The sequence below is a fragment of the Lepisosteus oculatus genome, chromosome 7 (assembly GCF_040954835.1).
Source record: "Lepisosteus oculatus isolate fLepOcu1 chromosome 7, fLepOcu1.hap2, whole genome shotgun sequence".
Classification (NCBI taxonomy): domain Eukaryota; kingdom Metazoa; phylum Chordata; class Actinopteri; order Semionotiformes; family Lepisosteidae; genus Lepisosteus; species Lepisosteus oculatus.
Window position 1 is genome coordinate 53,663,300 of NC_090702.1, and position 13,318 is coordinate 53,676,617.

The window sequence follows — 13,318 nt, forward strand, 5'->3', positions numbered from 1 at the left end:
TCTAGCCACGCTGTTGAAGCCGACATCAAAAGGGCTGAGGGAGCTAAATTAGCGACTAACCACCGATCCAGCCGGGTGAGCAGGACGGCCTCCTCTCGTCTGCAACCTTGACGATGTTCACATAATCACGTAGCGCACAGCTCACCATTAAGCCCCCGTGCACACCACTTCCTCTGAGGTTGGGTGCATACTCGGCCAGGTCCACGGAGCGCAGCCACTCCATCACCCTGTGATTCGTCCACTGCGACACCTCGGCAGGAGTGACGTTGTTCTGAAGGAAACGCCAAGTGTGATACGCTGTCAAAGCTGCATGCCTGTGTGAGAATTCCCCATACCATCCTACCAAGAGCCAGCTGTCACTGAAAATCCCACGTAAAAAATGCCTGGGTAACGCTATTCACCTCTACGTGAAAAGTTAATTTCCTAAAACAAGAAAATGTAATACATCATATCATACCATTTGAGTTTAAGGGTCAAATATTTGGTCTAAAAATGTTCTACCCTAGTATGCAGAAAACAAAACAAGGAAGTTGACAGGAGCAGTCAAAAACACATAATGAAAGTCAAAAAGTTAATTCAATGATTACAATATTACTGAATCAATCTAAAAAGGAATTTTGTTTCTCATACTAAGTGTAGCCCCATTTACGTTTGGACTGATTACCTCTTATCATGATCTAAGGCCATAAAAGAGAGGACCTTTCGTCTGCACCTTGTAGGTGTGGCAATATTGCATTAGCAGGGACTTAAGAAGGATCTAAAGATGATTTGTAGTGAACATATTTCTGGGGAATCCTACCTCATCTGAAGGCCTTCTGCGCAGACAGTTGGGTTCGTAGTTGTTAATACGGAGGACCTGAATGGCTCTTTTGATACTGAGATGATGAAGAACACTTCCAACTTTCAGTGACAGCAGATCATCCTGTTAAGTGAGAGACACGGGGATATACAGTATTAATCCGCAGCACAGCTGTGAAAGCGAGCTCAGTGTTTATCATCTACTGAAGTAAACAGTCAATTAGCCATTGCTATTCACACCCATGTTTGTGAAAGGAAGCAGAATGCAGTCATGGCTATAACTTAAACAGCTTAAACAAAAATGGCCAATCATCTCTGGGCTTTACGTAAGGCAACACTATTTGCACTTCATATACACAGATAAAAGTAGCCCTTTTTATTGTACAAGAGAATTTAATCACTTAAAAAGAGCTGACTGTTCATAAACCAGTTAACACTGTTAGTACTGTACTACTTAATTCGAGTTTACAGATGTTAGTTTTTCCCTTAGCTTGATATTAGAAGCAGTCTTTTCAAATTAAAAACTGTGCACAGCGCTCGTGCAAATGCACTTACAACAGTCATATAATGAAGCATTCTTCCATCAACCCTGCCTTCATCAAACTGGGTCTTGTACTGTGGCAGCCCAATGTCATCCAGCCATCCTAAGAAAGAGATTGAACTCACTCACTGGTCTGGCAGGCACAAAACATCACAATTTCCTCTTCTCATTATAAATGGAGGGTAAATCAGTGAAAAATTGCTCCTTTACAAGATCTTTTTTAGAGAAGCACGTGAGTAAATTCAGAAGCTGCCCTTCCTGAAGAGAACTTGTTTAGCCACTACAACCTGGTTACTTTTATTCTCCTGAATAAAAGGGGAAAGGGGACCATTCCTAAAATGTGGAATACAAGACAGTCATAAAAGTCTCTACAGAAATTGTAGTCTTGACTGCAAACATGTACAACTCAAAAATGTTATGATAATGAAAAAGAAAATTCAATCTGGATTCAAAGCGGGGTGCTTTTTAATGCTGTAACTCACTGGTGACCCAGTTGTAGTCGAGTTTTCCTTTGTTGTCGTCTTCCTCGGAGCCCAGAGCCTGCAAGGCCAGCTGCAACTTCTTCCTGTGGAGAGGGTGCTTAATTCCCAGCTCCTAGAGAAAGAAAGTGTCTCAGGGATGCTACAGAGGTACATCCAACCCAGTTACCCACTTGGTCTCAAAAAATAAACTAAACGTTACCACCATACACCACCTGATCAAGTAAGGCTATGACACAAGCTACCCATCCACATTGTTGAAGCTGGTGCCACGTGGTTTTTCAAGAAACAGCTGGCTGAGAACTTCATACAAATTCACTTCTAAAAATCAAATCTAGTCGGTCCAAATGGCCTCGGGTGGTCTGCCAACAAGGTTAAGGTATTCTGCAGCTTTTCACTGCAAGCCACATTCCAGCCGAGCCCGAAGATGGCGGACAAGAAGATCTCTGCGCGCGCATGGCTCACCCTCTCCAGGTCCTGCTGAGAGGCCTGCAGCAGAGTCTGCCCCGACAGGATCCACTGCTTGGCCGAGCCGACGTGCAAGCCCAGGCCCTGCTCCTGCAGCCAGTTACACACCTGCTCCTTCGTCCACTTGGCGAAGGGCGCGTCGAGCTCACTGCAAACACACACGGGACTCTAGCTGAAGGGACTGGCTGTTCCCCAGCAAGAATGTCGACCGCTTCCCCCAACACAGCTCATGCAGCGTAGGCTTCACAACGTCTCCTGGCAGTTGCCCCATTTTCTAAAGCCAGTGACATCTTGACGTCTTTCAAAACAGGGTCGGTTCCAGCCAGCCGGGATGCGCGCAGTGGGCGTGAAAGCTCCCTCGTTGAAAAGGGTGCGAGATCAGTGACATGCACGAGATCCGCAGTACAAAGACCCACTGTGCTCAGAATCCAGTCGCTGCGCGATCACTCCACTGCTTTAGCTATGCTTCCCTTTGAGAGCTCACTCAATCTCAGCACAGCCATTCAGACAGCCGTTGGGTCTTGCGACTTTAAAATAACTCGCACGTGACTGTTTCACGAAAATGCTAATTTTAAGCCAGTCTGCTTGAAACAGAGATCTTTTAAATGATTTAAATACACCGAGATGGACCAGTTATTTCCTTTGAGGTCTTCGTTTTTCTTTTGAATTCTGCGTTCAAAAATACATTTGCGGACCCTCCAAAACATTGTAAATTGCTGACTATTACTGTCAGTATTAAACTTTCATTCATTCAGCTTAATTCTAAAGTGTGCCACACTCATTTGACAACTCCCTTTAAAAAGGCAACTTCTATACTGTATGGCACGACTTATGTCCTCAATAGTCATTGCCCTTTGTTGCTCCGTGGGTCACTGCAGCTGTGTTAGTTGTGGGGCTAATATAACCATCCCAGTGAATGTTCTTGATGTACCAGTAAGCTGCTGAGAATTCTGTGGTTAAGCTCGCCGCAGGGCTCAAAGTTAATGGGTGCGTGGTGGGTGACAGTGTCGAAACGTAGCAAAAACACTTATGGAAGAACTCACTGGCACAAGCGGACATTGCACCCGGTCTCTCTCTGTCGCACTGGAGGAACCTGCGCCACCACGCTCCGCACTCACCTGCTCGCATTCTGCAGGTCCCGAGACCAGCCCAGCCGGGGCCCCGCCGTGGCCCTCACCCCGCCTCTCTTAAACTCCGGCTCCGACATGTCATCAGGGTTAAATGTGGTGGACTGGCTCCTCTTCAGCCTGAAAAAAAAAAAAGGTTTAAGTCGTAAAAATGTTTAAACATCCACTGAACTGCACTGTGACTTCTTGCATCCTCTACAGAAGGCAAAGCAGTGCCTGTGGGTTATACTAGACCGTTTCTGGACCTGGCTAATCCAGAATTTATGTTAACAAGTGCACCCCTGGCAGACAGTGTACCGTATACTAACAGCTACTGCCCACTATTGGGAAGCGTTAGAACAGGGTTACAAGTGATCATTAAGAGTTTACAGTTATTCTGAATGCTAATGATGGAGAGCACACAAGAACACAATCAAGCCCACTGGAAAAGAAACAGACGTACTGTATGAACTAGACCAGCACTGTAGGGGACGAGAAACTTACTTTCCAAATAACTTCTTGATACCTCTGGCCTTCTTCCTGGACTCGGGAGAGGAGGGCGACGTGTGGGAGCTGTCCGTCTCGGCTGACCTGCGAGGGACTCCGGCCAGATCCAGGTGCTCAGTGCCTTCCCTCTCTGTCTCCGCTACAGACAAGACAGGCTCCTTCAGCCGAGCACCCGAACACCGGTTTCTCTTTCCATACGGCAGCATTCAGGGCTGGATTTTATGACAGCTGAAGGGGCTAATGCGAACCTCAGCAGCTGTGCAGAGGTATTCATGAATCTGTGCAGAAAGGGCAGGTTATGCACTACCCCTCTGATAGTGATCAACTGCTACAATGCAAACGCAGCCAGGACCTGGGTCAAAGTCAAACCTTTTATAGTCCTAAAAACAGAAAAATTACTGCTCAAAGCACACTAATCAGACTTTTATTCAGATGTCTGCAGTACCTGAGTGACCAGGTATAAAAAGATACCATGAAAAGCACTACAGTAACTGGACTTAACAGTTGCTGCAGTGAGCTTGGCAGCTTTGTGTTCAATTAAGTCTCTTCAACCATCCTTACATGGGAACCTTGTGTTTAAAACCCAGCTCTGAATGCGATATTAGGATGGTTAATCACACAGGTGTTCCACACTTTGTTAGAGTTTCAGATCACCAGGGTAAGATATGGAAGCAATGATGAGCGATTGACTAACGTACCTAAGAATGAAAGCTACTGTACTTCAGACCAAAACTACCCACAAAGCAGTTTCTGCTTAAGTCTGATAACTACAGTTAGGTGGGAAAATTGCAGATGACATTCTGTAATGGGTAAGAACAACTGGATTTCTGAGATATTTTGAAAGTTTGAGGAACACTCATATCCCCTTCCCATCCTGTTAAATGTATTTTAACAGTATGTCAATTTAACATGCTAGAAATTCAACTTCTTAAAACTGGACAGGACTAAAAATTGATAAATGATTTTTGTTTTACACCTGGTTTCAGAAATTGTCATCCCGTGGTAACAGGCTGACACATCAACACGCAAAGGTCAGATTGCTCTTTGTAGCTTTCTCCCACGAACACATTTTGCACCAAGAACAAAACTAGAAGGTATTTTAAATCAAACATGAAGCACCAACCTGAAAGCCAGTTTAGTGAGTAAAAAAAGGAGGATTATTATAAAAATTAAATTTCATGCAAGGCACTCTATAGTCAACAAGTTCTCCACGAGGGACTAGCAGCCTCTACTAGCGAGTCACACCCATGTTGCGAGATGCAATGACACTGCAAACAGACGTCCAGCACACCCTGACAGGATATCCAGTTGTTCAGTTTACCCAGAACACCGCATTTCTGCAGACCACCATGCACTCCATACTGTACCTAATGTAGGTGCGCTTGCACTTCGACTGCGATCTTCACATGTCCACAACATGTACACGCAGAGCAGCAGCGGACAATATGCAGAACAAAGTGAAGCGTACAAAATTACACGACAGAGCACAGGACCTCGCGGTGAGGAAGCACAAGGTGACAGCACACAAGAAACCCAGCAGCGGTTCCCGTAGATAGCACCACATGGATGAGTCTCCTTTGCAGGAACACTTCAGTACATCCAGGTTTCCCCACATATATACAGTCACAAAAGGAGGCCATAAGTGTTTACATAGCCTAGATTTATGTTGCGTTGCCAAAACTGAAGCATTAAAAACTTACATATAATACTTTACATATTTACACTTTTCCTTTAACACTACCTCAGATTCAAAACTCCTTCCACCTGAAACCATTTTCACCTGTTCTTCTATCAAGTATTTAACTGAGTACTGGAATTTCACTCAGACATGCTCCTTTCATTGGCTCTGGGCCCTGTAGTTCCTAAAGGGCTCGAAGCCATGCAAATGTACATGGAAATGTACACAAAACAAAAGTGTTACGTGAATTCATGTCATTAAAACAGGTTACAGATTCCCAATCCTGCTCCTGGAGGCCCTGATAGCTTTTCATTCCTGACCTTAATGACATAATTAAATCCGTTGCATGATCCGAGTATAAAAACAAAACATGAAATATTCCAAAGCTTACGATTTTATCTTACGAAGTGCAACAGTGAAAAGGCAACCAATGAGTTTAGCACTCTTGTTAAACGTGGCCACTGCTCCTGCAAAGCTTCCTCAAACTAGATCCGAGTCCCGTTTAACGTCCAGCACAAAATCAAAGGAACCCTGAAAGCATGCAGAGTTCCCACCTAGGTTAGGAGCGCTCGCCGTCCTCTTGCCTCCCTTGATCTTGAAGAAGCCCCGCCCGAACGACGCCCTGGCCTTCCGCGTCCCGAAGCTGTCGTCCACTGAGCCGGCCTGTCGGGGAGACTTGGGCGGCAGGCTGCCGAACTTGCTTATCTCCTCGAAGGCCTTATTCTTGAAAGAGTGACAGAGCAGCACAACTGAATCCACATGTCCGCCTCGGGGCCTGGCTGCACAGAGCTCAACCAGCACGAGAGTGCATGGAGTCATGCACTAGGACTCAAACCCGGCCCGGCCATGGTCAGTGCTAATGAGGGGCAGAGGGGCAGCTGCTCTGATTAATCAGTAGGCAATAATACGTCTCGTAACTGGGCTCGAAAAGCAAAAACCAGCAGAAGATAGTTGGCAATGACTTGTTTCTGAAAAGATTGCTGTCTCACAATAACCACTAGGTGTCCCGATTGCACCGAGAATGAGTCCAGATGCAGTTTTTAATTTGGCCATTACAACACCGAGATGTGTTGCCACATAACTAGAAGCAGATAACTGAACATTTCAATTAGCACCCTGTTCAGTAAATCCTGTTACTACATTTGGCTCTGACAGATTGAAATATTACAGTTCATCTATGGCTACTAATGCACTATTTAGAACTGTGCAATAAACATCACCAAAAAGAAAGGGAGTCTTGCTACTGGAGGTAAGCCCAAAGATTCACTTTTTAACAAATTAAAGGCTTTATATTAAGGTCTTTCACATGTGTCCTTGCATAATACACCCCCGCGTGGACTCTGCAAACCCACATGCAACTCCATATTTCGATCCCGGGGAAGACAGAGGGGTCTTTAAACCATGCAAGGTGTATCCTTTGCTGCTCTAAAAGGGTTTCATGCAGAAGCAGTCACATGCCAGCTACAGTTTTTCCTCTTCACACGGGTAACGGCCACCACTGCTCCCTTCACAGGCACTGACAAAACCACACAGGCGCCAACCTTGATGAGAAGTAAAAAGTTCTCCGCCATCTAAAGACAGACGGGCGGGCGGGCAGGCAGGCAGGCAGAGCCCCAGAGGAAGGCAGCAGGAAAAAGAAGAGGCACATGAGAGAGAGGTAACAGGAAAGAACGCAGATCTGAGCCAGCGGGGTTTCTCCCCGGCAGGTGAATTGCTGATCACCTACCTCTTGTGGCGTCTGATGGACTGACGGGAGGACATTCTTCTACACAAACAAAGAAAAGGCAACATTTCACAGGAATGAAAACGTTTTCTTAACAAGTGTATTAAAGACCTGGTTTTGATGTCTTAGAAGATGAAAGGCAATGTAATTTACCTTGTCAGCATCACTGCTTTTTAGATTGTCCAGACTGCTTGATTTTGTGATGTCTGGGGATCTGAAATAAAAATGAACAAACGTGTTCAAAACATGTCCAAAAGCTGTCCGCAGTCTAAGCCAACAGCCTTATGGGAAGAAATTGATTGCAGGATAAAAACTCACACAGGGCTGTCGCATATTGAAGTCTCCTGTATTTGCGACACGTCAGGAGTCACCACTCTGCTGTATAGGTTTAAAAAAAGAACAAAACATATTGGGATTAAAACGATGGAAACGATTCCACTGTGGAGCACATTCAGAGAGACTCCTGTCCAGAACGGCCATGTCAAACCTGTCCTGTTCCTTCTGCTCCAGGGCTGTATTCTGCTCAGGCACGCAAGATGACTTGGGGGTTGATGTTGATGCAGAGATGGACACTTGGAGGACACTCGTATGTAGTTTACCGGAGAGCTGAAATGAGTGTAAAGAACTGACTGCTGAAGACCACCCTCATAAGACTCACACCTTTCAAGTGCAGTAAAACCTCAGTATTATTGAGGGTTATGTTCTTGAAGTCTCCATGAATGACAATCTCACAAAATGTGAGACTTAATATCTTAGGGGGAAAACAGGGTTGGTTCTGTGGCAAATGAAACCAGTGTTAATTTAATCAGTTTTTGAATTAGTCAATCTTAGTCAAGACTAAAAAGTGAAACACATGTAATCAAATTTTAGGCATTAAACCGTGCCGTAGTCAACTAAAATGGATGTATGATTAAACTTGTATTTCTGTAGCAATAGTTATAACTATTTCAGAAATAATGTTAGTATTGTTTACTAAATGAAAAAGAATAGTGTAAATTTAAAGCTGTTTTTCTACTAGAATTCAAGTTATTGCATGTGCAAACAAATTAGATTACGGTTATGTGATCTTAGTGAAGTGCTTTCTCTTTTTACATCACTTACATAAAGGCAGAAAAACTGTCCAGTAAATCAAGTTTCTTACAGCTCAGTAATAGGCAAGAACATCAATTAACACACTCCTTTCCCACTCAACCAACTCACTCTCCTACAGATTCTCTCTCATTTCCCACAGATTTCATTGTAAACACTTCAAAATATGTCACAAGTGTAGTGCTTCACCCTGACGTAAAAAGGGGAGCATATCTGCAAAACATCTTCTGTGAAAACGGACTAACGATCACAGGCTTAAACCCTAGCTATAATGTAAGCCCTAGCCTTCAGTGTAGTTTTAACAGCTGTGCAGCTCTTATTCTAGTTGCTGGTTCTGTCTTTAACGATACTGACTATCTTTTCAGGGAAGAGGAGAGGTACCACATGCCCCCGAGGCGTCTCTGAGAGCGTAGAGCACCGTGGTACACAAACCCCACCCGACCCATCAATCAGCCACTTAGGACAGACCCAGGCTCGAACCCGTGATTGCAGAGCGAGTGCAGGTTTAGAGCTGGAGTCTGGAGGCCCCTGATCTAACCTCAGCTACAATGCTCACACGACGCTGTGCTAGTCTGCGTATGGGCACAGCAGGTTTGCACTCTTCCTTTCATCTAACTCTGGTTTTGAAATCCAGAAAATGTGAAACATGAAACAGCTCATGGATGAGAAGTGTGGCAATGTTAATGCTGCTGATATGTTATTACCACCACACATTGGAATTCTTCTTTGAGAGATTTTTTGCATAAATTCAAGGTGAACATATTACTTAGACAAAAAAGGCACCTAACTAAAGGAGAAAGAAAAATGGTAATTGAAGCCATTTTGCATTGATGTCTCTATATCACACAAGCGAGGTCTCATTCTGTTCTCAGTACAGTTTGTGGCCATATGTTGCCATAAATACCAAGTCATTATCTTTATTTAACAGGAATAAAATCCTGAATGAAACAATAACAATGACTAGCAATTCTCGCATTTGTAGGGAAACGTTATGACTTTTTAATTTACATGAATCTGTTACACCTATTACAGACATAACCTGGGTCTCACAACAGACTCTTTTATTGCGATTCTATCATGTAATTGAGTGCCGCGATCCTGCGGTGCTGCCCTGCACAGTAAGGATTACAAAGGAGTCCTGCATCTATAACAGGATACGCACCTCTCCAGGCACGGGCAGCACTGCCACCTCTTGCCTGGCTCCTGGCTCTTCATGTGCAACAGGAGAAGGCGATTTGTCCGATTCGACAGCGACTGAAATGGCAGTGGACACAGAAACAGAGCTATCGCTCTGACTCTCTTCACTGTCTCCCTCTTTCAGCTTATCTGAAAGAAAAGGTCAAACCCTCGTTCATGTTTTTAAAAAACAGCAAGAACACCTGGTTATGAAAGATACACATTTGTGATCATCCTAATGGACAACGGATATGCTTAACACTAATCTCTCCTTTCCTGAAAACTGCTTTACCAGCAGAAATAAATTGTTTTTAAGCGCGTTCCTAAAATTAACAGATATTTTAAGAACATGCACATACAAAATAGTCCTCCTGCTCCCCCCACAAAGAGCTCAGAAGAAGATTCTCTGCTCTGGTCCTGAACCCAACGGAAGGCCGGCCATGACCCTGGGATGTACAGTTTCTGTCCAGCAATCCTCCGTATGTGCCACGAATATCTCAGCACATGAAGAAGACGCCAGGTCATCATTGTGAATGCCAGCATGCAGACATACTGTACATACAGGTCAACTCAATCTACCGACATACTTTCGGTAGGTCAAAAGGATTCGGTGGAATCTATTTTTATTGAATTACTTGCTTAAAAACAAATCCAAATTAACTGCAACTACAGCCTTTTCACCAATTTGACTGAATGATTTGGAAAGCTTGTCGCACTGTGTTCTTTTCTGGTAGAGTCATGCCCAGACGAGAATAGGAAAGGCTGTGCTCTGCACGCCCAGAGGAAACATTCTGGTCTACTTAAAGTGACTTGGTTATTGCTGGGTCATTTCCTGTTAAAGGAGCAGAATTCCAATTGCTCCAAAATCTGATCCTCACCCTGCTGCACTGCAGGTAGTGCTGCCATAAATCACATTACCTTTTTTAACCTGGGCTGAAATGACCATGTCTTGAACCTTTTTATACCGGTTGAGTGATTGTCGGAGTTCTTCAATTTTACGATCCTGGAATCAAAGTTGGAAAGAAAGAAAAATGTAGTAAAACACAGCCTTATAAACAAAGAGAAATCTCCCTCTCTTGTATGCAGCATACCACCATCAGTATCTTACAGTACCAATGTGTCCTTTAGGTTTCAGTGCAGTTGAACAGCTTGGGAATCTGCAGCTTTCTGAGATGGTGTATGAAACACGGTAAGATACAATGCATACATCGTTTCCTCTCAGTAAATCATTAATTTACAAAGTGAGATAAAACATGGTTTTAACATGGTAGCCAAACAGGCTGCTGATGCACCCATCTTCCTCCTGCTTACCCAAGCCTGCAATAAAGGCAAGCTCTGTCAGGAGGTGGGTCAGGAGCTATAAAATGCCGTTACCTTCTCTTCGTTAGCTGCCATCAATGACTCCACTGCCCTTTTCATTTTTTGCACCTCAAAGTCTGAAAAATAAAACTCACAAAGTTAAACATGAATGGAGAATGTTGTTACAAACTGCCCCTAGCAGAACTGCAATCCTGGTGTTTGTGACTTAGATAATGGCAAGAGTGTTGAACTGGAGCAAAAGAAGGCTGAGATTAGTGAAAAATAAGAGATTCTTCTGACTGAGACAAAGCTTGTGTGTGAATCCTGTGCTGCAGCCACAGCAAAAACACCCTGGAGCAAAGAGGAAAGACAGCCTTACAGCTGCCAGTCTGCAGAGCTCAGGGCAACAGTGAAAGAGTCCCTCTGGTGTACTGATGAAGGCTGCTTCCCAGACAACAAAAACCAAATGTACTGAGCATCAAGAGAAATCCAACACGTATAGAACTAACATGCACAACATTATCAAAAAAGGTAAATTTCTTCTGCTTATTAACATTAGTAAACAACAGGATGTCTACAGTCTGTCTGGCCTCCCCTGCAAGCAGTACAAGTCAAACATCTGCAATGCACGCATGGCTCCAGGCTGCAGCTGCAGTCTGGTGTGACTGACCCATTCCCTAGCCTGGCTTCGCATGATCACTAGCCTCCGAGCCCAAGAAGCCTCAAGTCTTCTCGGCTCATCCCACAGCTGGCCCATGGGGCTCTGGTCTGGCAGCCATGGCTTCCACAGCATCACTGCCACATTCGCACCTGACAGGAAAGCTGCTGCGACATGAACAGCACGAGGAGGTTCTCTGTCCTGCTGAAACACTGTCACATCAGGAAGAGCAACTAAGGGAGTGACGGCCAGGTCATCACACCATCTTATCATGCCACGGCGTGTCTCCTGGGGTGTGACCCATCAGTAAGGGACTGTTTCACTGGAATGCTTTGCCATGCTACCGATTCATGGCTGTAAACCCTCCCAAGTGGTTAACAGGTCCAATTTTCCTTAATTTTCACTTGGCTTGACAGTCCTCGGGTTAAATAAGCTCTCACTGTCAAGGTGATTTAGTGTTCATGCAACAGTCACTTGATTATTGCAGCCAGATGTGAATGAGCAAAATAAAACACCAAACATATTTCAGTTATCGAACGTGCATATATTTTTTCTAAAAATACATGTAGGCGTGCAAAATTTCTTTTGATACTCAGCATGAAACGAGTTAATCCAAAAATGAGATCTAAGCCGAGCACTTTGTAACATCTGGTTATCACAACAACCTTTGTTTAATGGCAATGTAGCCAACAAACTCAAATTGGAGGCAATCCTCCAATTAAGTCTCCTGTCCCTTAGGACAATCCCACAGCCATCTAAACCAGGAGCCCCCTGCCAGTGGGGGGTGCCAGATGTTATAATGTATGCATGGATAAACTATGCATGCAACACGTAAGCAGAATACCAAGCAATGCAATAAAAACACTACAGTTATTAAATGATTAAAAAGGGAAAGTGAGTCATATACGTCTGGTAAAAGACCTAACAGGCAGGGCTCTTTGTGTCAGTTCCAGGCTTAGTTGCTGAGGGGCAGAAGACTGGCTCCTGCTCATCGCGGCTTTGTTACAGAGGATTGCTCACACAGTAATGGCTATTTTATGAAATTTCAGGTTTCGTGGACAATTACAGGAAAAAAAAAAATTTTGTTATCTGGATGCAGCAGCCTTTGGCCATCTTCTAGGAACAGGATGCACCCTGCAGACAAGAAAATCTCTGAAATAATCAGTGTCCTGTTTCTGGAGAGGACAGGATACAAGAGGTGGGACTACCTAATGTGGAGGAAGTTGAACTCCAGTACTGCGAGATATTTAGCACAAAAAGCAGGCCCACCATTCTGAATAAAATATCCCCACCCAGGAGATATAAATAAGCAACCCTCTAACGCACCTTGTTTACACATGCAGATTGTAAGCAAAGCACACTAAGACAGAGAAGCGTTGGAAAAAAAAGGCTAAAACCTTACGTTTCTCTTTGAGCTTCTTTTTAAAATTTTCATCTGTGTGGAATAATGAGCAAGATGCACAACAGTAAGCAATAAAGCAGAAGAGTTACTTTGACATAAAACAGTTTTGCGGTTCTGAACATTTCAGTCCTTGATTTGTAAAATTTTGTGCAGCTGGTCTTCACCACGGTTTAAACAGTACATTAGCAAGTAAGTGCAGTCACATCAATGATTCTAGGCAAGACATTCAGGAAGACTGTCTGCTGCTTTGTCCCCAGAGGCCCCGCCCACCTTTCTCCTCCTTGTCTGGCCCCTCCCCCGGAGTCTTGACGAGATCCTCCTCCCTGAGCCGCTTCAGTTCCACTTCCTTCTGTTCCAGCTGCTCCTGCAGCATCAGCAGCTCGTCCTGCGACAC

At 44.3% G+C, this 13,318-nt stretch overlaps 1 protein-coding gene across 16 annotated transcripts in view; it reads right to left on the reverse strand.

Moving 5' to 3' along the window:
- Window positions 1-13,318, reverse strand: part of ppfibp1b (PPFIA binding protein 1b) — a 58,076-nt gene that overhangs the window by 4,491 nt on the left and 40,267 nt on the right. For 7 of the 16 annotated variants that reach the window (XM_069192765.1, XM_069192760.1, XM_069192768.1 and 4 more), the window contains 19 exons: window positions 13,195-13,309; window positions 12,925-12,957; window positions 10,940-11,001; window positions 10,484-10,568; window positions 9,552-9,715; window positions 7,788-7,906; window positions 7,619-7,678; window positions 7,454-7,514; window positions 7,304-7,342; window positions 7,119-7,148; window positions 6,132-6,300; window positions 5,267-5,299; window positions 3,897-4,038; window positions 3,405-3,533; window positions 2,284-2,434; window positions 1,822-1,933; window positions 1,354-1,442; window positions 800-922; window positions 146-271 (listed from right to left, as the gene is read on the reverse strand). In XM_069192765.1, the coding sequence (XP_069048866.1) occupies window positions 146-271; window positions 800-922; window positions 1,354-1,442; window positions 1,822-1,933; window positions 2,284-2,434; window positions 3,405-3,533; window positions 3,897-4,038; window positions 5,267-5,299; window positions 6,132-6,300; window positions 7,119-7,148; window positions 7,304-7,342; window positions 7,454-7,514; window positions 7,619-7,678; window positions 7,788-7,906; window positions 9,552-9,715; window positions 10,484-10,568; window positions 10,940-11,001; window positions 12,925-12,957; window positions 13,195-13,309 (1,842 nt within the window). The remainder of the gene's footprint in view (window positions 1-145; window positions 272-799; window positions 923-1,353; window positions 1,443-1,821; window positions 1,934-2,283; window positions 2,435-3,404; window positions 3,534-3,896; window positions 4,039-5,266; window positions 5,300-6,131; window positions 6,301-7,118; window positions 7,149-7,303; window positions 7,343-7,453; window positions 7,515-7,618; window positions 7,679-7,787; window positions 7,907-9,551; window positions 9,716-10,483; window positions 10,569-10,939; window positions 11,002-12,924; window positions 12,958-13,194; window positions 13,310-13,318) is intronic. The other 9 variants (XM_069192763.1, XM_069192767.1, XM_069192770.1 and 6 more) reach the window with 4 other exon arrangements.